At 43.6% G+C, this 7,369-nt stretch overlaps 1 protein-coding gene across 1 annotated transcript; it reads left to right on the top strand.

Annotated features, from left to right (window-relative positions):
- The first annotated feature begins 4,645 nt into the window (after positions 1 to 4,645).
- Positions 4,646 to 7,312, top strand: LOC130511974 (uncharacterized). Its single transcript, XM_057009974.1, has 2 exons — positions 4,646 to 6,363; positions 6,436 to 7,312. The coding sequence occupies exons 1-2, from the start codon at positions 4,659 to 4,661 to the stop codon at positions 6,453 to 6,455; spliced, it is 1,725 nt and encodes a 574-aa protein (XP_056865954.1). The 5' UTR covers positions 4,646 to 4,658; the 3' UTR covers positions 6,456 to 7,312.
- The last annotated feature ends 57 nt before the right edge of the window (positions 7,313 to 7,369 follow it).

Below are 7,369 nucleotides of genomic sequence, written 5' to 3'. Positions count from 1 at the left end.
AACTGCAAGGGATATGGACACACTCAAGCTGAGTGCGAGTCGGATGGTAGGAGAAAGCCAGAAAAATCCATGATAGGAATCAATGACAGCGAGTCCGACAGCGAAAGTGAAGAGGAAGTGAACAACTTTGTGGCGTTTCTAGGAATCGTGGAGTGTGACTCAGGATCTGAGAGTGAGGCTGAGCAAGAAAATGACTTAGATGAAAGCTACAAGGAAGTTCGAGAGACGCTAGTGAAGCTGGGAACAGAGAATTTGGCATTGGCTAAAGAGAAGGCACGACTGGAAGTTGAAGTACAAGTGTTGAAGGATGACCTCAACAGAGAAGCTGAGTTGGCTAAGGAAAGTGTGAATCTGATTAAAGAAAAATTGGTCCTGTCTAAGCAAGCGGACGAGCTCAGAGAAGAACTACTGGCTGAAAGAAAGAGAGCAGCTGATCTTCAAGCTGAATTAGATCAGCAATATCGGAAGATTAAGATGCTCACGGGAACCAAGCAACTTGACAAGATTCTGAGCAGTGGAAGAACTGAAAACTCATTGATGGGACTTGGTTACACTGGAAGACAGAATAGCTCAACAGGTACAACACGCTTTGTGTCTGGAGGTTTTGCGCATGCTGAAGAAGCTAAGACACAAACTACTCCAGCTCAGATAAGTGGATGTTTCTTCTGTGGGAAGTTTGGTCATTACAAGAGATATTGCTACAAGTATCTGGAACGGGTCAAACAAGTATGGAGACAACACAAGTTTTGGAGAATAGGGAAGACTTCTCGAGGCTGGATGAAGAAAACCGACTTGTATCCTAAGATAGTGACTGAGCCGAGAAGCACCATACGATGTAACATGGCGCGAGTGTCAAGTGATTCTGAATCTGAGGAACCATGGTACTTCGACAGTGGATGCTCTAGACACATGACAGGAAACATTGAGTATCTAGACAAAGTGTCAAAAGTAAAAGGAGGAAAGGTAACCTTTGGAGATGGAGGATGTGGTGTCATTCAAGGCAAAGGTACAACGTGTAACTCAGAAGTACCTAAATTGGTGAATGTCTACTTTGTCAAAGGATTAAAGGCTAATCTGATCAGCGTGAGTCAACTGTGTGATGACGGACTTACGGTGTGCTTCTCAGCAATTGATTGTCGTGCCATAAACCAACATGGTGTAACAGTACTACAAGGTGTGAGATCTGGCAATAACTGCTACATGTGGGAAAAGAAGGTTAAGTGCTTGTCAGCTCAAGGGAATATTGATCTATGGCACAGACGTTTGGGACATATGAACTTCAGGAATCTAACGAATCTAGTGTGCAACGACTTGGTTCGAGGAGTACCCAAACTCAAGATCGATGACAAGATTGTGTGTGGTGCATGCAATGAGGGAAAGCAAGTCAAGATACAACACAAAAAGGTACCAGATGTTCAGGCAAAGGCACCATTGGATCTAGTTCACATGGATCTCATGGGTCCTATGCAAACCGAGAGTATCGGAGGAAAGAAGTACGTGTTTGTACTAGTGGATGACTACACCAGGTTCACTTGGGTTCGTTTTCTCAGGGAAAAGTCAGAAGTGTCTGAAAGTTTCAAAATCTGGGCGCTTCAACACATAAATGAAAAGGGAGGAATCAAGAAGATACGCAGTGATCATGGAGGAGAATTCGAGAATGAAGCCATGACTACCTTTCTTGAATCAAGAGGAATAGCTCACCAGTTTGCAGCACCTTGGACACCTCAGCAAAATGGAGTGGTTGAACGAAAGAATAGAACTCTACAGGAAATGGGAAGAGCAATGCTCCATGGTAACAAGATAGCCAAGAGGTTCTGGGCTGAAGCACTCAGCACGGCGTGTTACACAATCAACCGTGTGTATGTCAGAAAAGGGACAACAAAGACACCATATGAGATGTGGACAGGCAAAACTCCTAATCTTAGTTACTTTCATGTTTTTGGATGCAGGTGCTACATACTGAATGACAAGGACTACCTTGGGAAGTTTGACTCAAGAAGTGATGAAGGATTTTTTCTGGGTTATGCACAGTCTAGTTCAGCATACCGAGTCTACAACAAACGGACAGAATCAATTAAAGAATCAGTTAATGTTGTATTTGATGATTTGTCTGTGGTTGTAGGTGATGACATGGGATCAGATGAAGAGGAAGAAGGTGGATCATCCATAGCTGCGACTGAAGTCATTGAGGAAGGTCCGATCTCAGATACAGTACCGCAACCAGTGATTCAGCAAGTTCATCGCAATCATTCGAAGTCTGATGTGATTGGAGGAATTGAAGAAGGACGAAAAACGCGTGGAAAGGTGATCAACTTTAAAGAAATGGTGCAGTTCGCATGTTTCGTTTCATCAATAGAACCTAAGACACACACTGAAGCACTACGTGATGAATATTGGATTGTCGCGATGGAGGAAGAACTTGAGCAATTCACCAGGAACGATGTGTGGGAACTGGTTGCTAGACCTAAAGGAGTAAACGTGGTTGGCACTAAATGGATATTCAAGAACAAGACTGATGAGCATGGAGAAGTAGTTCGTAACAAGGCAAGGCTTGTAGCTCAAGGATACTCACAGATTGAAGGAGTAGACTTTGAAGAAACCTTTGCCCCAGTTGCAAGATTGGAATCCATTCGGTTATTTCTGGGAATGGCGTGCATTCTGAATTTCAAAGTGCATCAAATGGATGTGAAAAGTGCTTTCCTCAATGGAGTCCTTCAGGAGGAAGTCTATGTTGAGCAGCCAAAGGGATTTGAGGACCCAGTGCATCATGATTATGTGTATCGACTGAAGAAAGCATTATATGGGTTGAAGCAAGCACCGCGTGCATGGTATGAACGACTCACAAGGTTTCTGTTAGAAGCGGAGTATATCAGAGGGAGTATAGACAAGACGCTGTTCTTCAAGGAAGTTGGAAAAGAGATAATCATTGTTCAAATCTATGTGGATGACATTATCTTTGGAGGCACGTCACAGAAGCTGGTGGATGAGTTTGTTCAGAATATGACTCAAGAGTTTGAGATGAGCATGTGTGGTGAACTGAAGTACTTTCTTGGACTTCAAGTGTCTCAGTCAGAGAAAGGTGTCTTCATATCTCAGAGTGCATACGCTAACAGTTTGGTAAAGCGATTTGGTATGGAGAACTCCAAAGTGTCTAAGACACCCATGAGTACATCACTGAAGCTGGCACGAGATGAAGCAGGAGAAGATGTGGATGTCAAGCTCTATCGAGGGATGATTGGCAGTCTATTGTACTTAACTGCGAGTCGACCGGATTTGTCATTCAGTGTCGGTGTGTGTGCACGATATCAAGCTAAGCCAAAGGTATCACACCTGAATGCAGTTAAGAGGATCATCAAGTACGTCAAAGGAACAGAGAGCTTGGGCGTGTATTACTCGAAGAATTCCAACAAGAACTTGGTGGGATACTGTGATGCTGATTGGGCAGGATGTGCTGATGATAGAAAGAGTACCAGTGGAGGATGTTTCTTTCTTGGAAACAATCTTATCTCGTGGCTGAGCAAGAAGCAGAACTCTGTATCACTCTCTACGGCGGAAGCAGAATATATTGCCATGGGTAGCTGTTGCTCACAACTTATCTGCATGAAGCAGATGTCAGCTGATTATGGAATGCAATCGGGTCCCTTTCTTGTGTATTGTGACAACAAAAGTGCAATTGATATCTCGAGGAATCCGGTCCAACATTCAAGGACGAAGCACATTGACATAAGGCACCACTTCATCAGAGAATTAGTTGAAGACAATCAGGTAGTAATCGAACATGTAGTTACTGATTTGCAGTTGGCTGATATATTCACTAAATCTCTTGAATTTAATCGATTTATCACATTAAGAAATGCAATTGGTGTGTGTAATCTTGATTGTTGAGTCAAGTTGTGCAGAGAATAGTGCAGGTGCTGATTCGGGATGTACATATGATTCAGATTGGTTTTGGAACCCGAGAACGCTGTGGAAAAGAGCTGCTTGATATGCCGTCAATGTTGTAATGGTACAGGTTTCACGTCAATCTGTGGCCCCCCCCCTCTCAATAAAAAGAGCCAGCAATGATACAGAAAGATGCTCAGAAAATAAAAAAAAAATTTTTGATAGATTCATGATGGGAAACAACAGGGGTTTCACAGCACGAGAATAAAGAATGAAAACCGGCAGCATTGATGAAGGCATATCAATGTGAAAGCTAGCCATAAAAAGACAATCGGCTGCACCAGAATATAAGATCTAGGAAGAGTTATATGTGCAGCTTGAATCACGCACTGAGGCAACTCGTGAAGCACTTCACACAAATGGTAACTGAACTGAATTGATCTAATGCTTTATAGTAATCTTGATTCAGCCAATTGTGAGTTGTGACTTGTGTTTTATTACTATCTTGAAAGTCTGATGATACATTAATAATTCACGAATGTGCCTAATGTTTGTGTGTTTGGATGAGAGAAATTAAAATGTTGTAGGCATGCAAAGGAGAGGATAAAAAGTCAGGGACCAGATCTGCAATATCAGAAAAAGTTGATTCAGTTTTATTCCGTTAAGGGAAGTAGTGGGGAACAAGCCCTAGAAAATCTCCATCGTGCTTAAGAAGCTCAATCTCGCAGCCTCTCTTCACCTCTCACACGATTCTCACACAGAAACTGACATCTATCATGGGGAAAGGAAAGAAATCAGCTCAACAAGCCGAATCATCCAAGGAAGAAAAGCATGCAGAGGCTGAAGGAAGTCGAAGGTTACTCGCTGATGGCGAACCTGAATCGCCTCCACCGAGAAACGATATGCCCGTCTCCGATGCACTCCCTGAGGTCACCGAGGAGCTTGACTCATTCAATACCGCTAATGAGAAAGCCCCTTCAGAGGAGAGCGATGAAAGGACTCCAGGTCTTGGAGAGGAGCCATCTGTGAAGGTTCCTGAAGCAGATCCGCAACCGCAAATCGGATCCACTGGTGCTGCCATTCAAGATGTTCCGGTCACTGCTAAATCACCAGAAGAAAAGGATGAATCTGCTCTACCTCTGGCGATCATTGAAGTTGAGAAGGAGCTAAGTGAAGCTGAGTCTGATTCAGCCAAGAAAGTGGACGATGAACCCAAGGATGATGCTGTTACTGTGGGTTCTGAATCAGATGAAGCTTCCCAGAAGGAAAGGAGGAAGAAACGGGTGCTGAAGAGATTAGGGTTGCGCTCTGGGAAACAGAGAAAGACAGGGGAGTCTAGTACACCAACTCAATCTCAGTTTCTCACACCAGAAGATGCAGCCAAGTCTCCATATTTGGCTAAGGAAGCAGGAGCCTCGCCTCAGCTGAGATCGAGAAGGTCTGGTGATAAAAGTGCTGAACCAATGCCTCCTCTCATCAAGAAAAGGTATGATCAGTTCCTTAAGCGTAAGGTACTTGCTGAGCGTTCGGTGGATCTGAAGGAAGCTGATCAGTGGGGTTACTTGGCCGTTATCAAGAAAGGATCTATGGAATCAACTGTCTCGAATCTTGCAGTGTATGTTGAGCAAGTTGTAGCTGAGTTCTATGCAGGTCTGCCGAGTACTAAAGCTGAAGCGGATGTTGATGAAGTGGTTGTCTCTGTACGGGGACAAGAGTACAAGTTCTCACCTGCGCACCTCAATAATGCCATAGATTGGGAACCACTTACTGAGGAAGAAGAGGAGGAAGCCGCAACGTTGGATGATATCTCGGTAACTGAGTTAGCTTCTTTCATCACCGGAGATACAAAGACAGAATGGGATGGTCTCACTACAGCGGACCTTACTCCATGCTACGGGGCCTTGATGATCATAGCTGCATACAACTGGATTCCCTCGACTCACAAGACATATGTCTCACTTGAGAGAGCAAGACTGATCTACAAGATGGCTCATGGAGTCCGTGTTGATTTGGGGAAGATGATGTTCAGACAGATTCTTAATCTTGGAGTGATTCAAGTCAATGATGCCCGCTGGTTGATCTTCCCTCGCTTGATCATGGCACTTCTTCAAAGTCAGCAGGCGGTTCCATCCTATCCTAGTGACAAGCTCCAACGTCCGGTTCTCTACAAGAAGGATAAACGAGTGGGCGAGATCTATGAGCAGAGACTGGCAAAAGGAAAGGGACCAGCTAAAGCTGAACCAAAGAGAAGCTCTGCAAGGACAACCCGTCAGGCATCTCCTGCTCCGATCCCTGCTCCACGAACTGCTACACCAAGCTCCAGAACTGCACCACGTCGTGTATCCCTTTATGAACTTGGATCAGTTGCCATCCCTCAAGGACCACTCAGCCGTGTTGATTTGCAAGTGGCACTACAGGACACAACACGAGCCCTTCAAGCGCTAGCTGAGATAGTTCAGGATCTTCAGAGTGCTGTAGCAGGTTAGTATCCCTATCCTTATGAATATGTGAGGTATTTTTCTTGGTGTTTTTAATCCGTGTGCTCACAAGCAGGGGGAGAAGAAGAAGACTAGGATGTAGAAGACCAAGATTGTGGGGGAGCTGTGTTTTGTTGCTTTGTTTTCATGTCTATGTTATTTCAATTGCACCACTTGTTGCAATTCCTTGTTATCCATGTTTTCAGACTGGCTAAGATTATGGGGGAGCATTTGCATATGCTATCTTTTGATATTATGTATTACTTTGCTTAAACCCGGTTTTAGGATAATATAAGTATGTTCTTAATTGTCTTGAGTTGGTTGGATTAACGTTTAGACATATATACTGGTGCTGTTGTGTGTGGTTGGTTCTTGTCTTCTATCTCAGGTACTTGTGAGACGACGAATTAAAAAGGGGGAGATTGAAGGTGTATGGGAAGACGATGATGTAGCAGAGCTGAAGTAGTTCATGAAGTGTGACATGAACTACTACATCAGAGAGGTGGTTCGTGAGAAGCACGTATCAAGACCGATGCATTAAAAGAAGATTTAATGAAGAGGGACATTAAAGGAAGACTTGAAGAAGAAGCAATCGATCTAAAAAGAAAAGGAAGATTGGCTTATTCGCTGAAGTAGAAGAAATGGAAAGTTTCCATTGGGTAGATAGATTAGATCTAGGGCTTCCTGAAAGATATATAAAGGAAGCGTTGGCAATGTGTTGCCGGTTAACACACAGGGAGAGCTTTTAGCAATAGAGAGTTTTGTACGTCCTAAGAAGGAGAAGCAAAGCATCTAGGGGTTAAGAGCTTAGGTGGTTCAGAGTCTGTCTTAGATCTCTGAACGAGTTGACTAGCAAACAAGTCGAGGTTTGTCTTGAGCTTGTTTGATTTATTGCTTTTAAGAAGAACGTGTAAGAGCTTTTGAAAGAATAAATATAGTCGTATTTCTTGGAATTGAATAACCCTGTACTACTGTGTGTTCTACATAGCGTAGCTTGTTTATCTTACATT

The sequence above is a fragment of the Raphanus sativus genome, chromosome 4 (genome assembly GCF_000801105.2).
Source record: "Raphanus sativus cultivar WK10039 chromosome 4, ASM80110v3, whole genome shotgun sequence".
NCBI classification, from domain to species: Eukaryota; Viridiplantae; Streptophyta; class Magnoliopsida; order Brassicales; family Brassicaceae; genus Raphanus; species Raphanus sativus.
The sequence above is the reverse complement of the archived record's forward strand: the minus strand, read 5'-3'. Positions and strand labels throughout refer to the sequence as shown.

Excerpts from the sequence above, each read along its gene's own strand:
- LOC130511974 (XM_057009974.1), top strand. The coding sequence starts at position 4,659 with ATGGGGAAAGGAAAGAAATCAGCTCAACAAGCCGAATCATCCAAGGAA. Across the intron at positions 6,364-6,435 it reads TCTTCAGAGTGCTGTAGCAG|GGGGAGAAGAAGAAGACTAG; the intron begins GTTAGTATCCCT and ends GCTCACAAGCAG.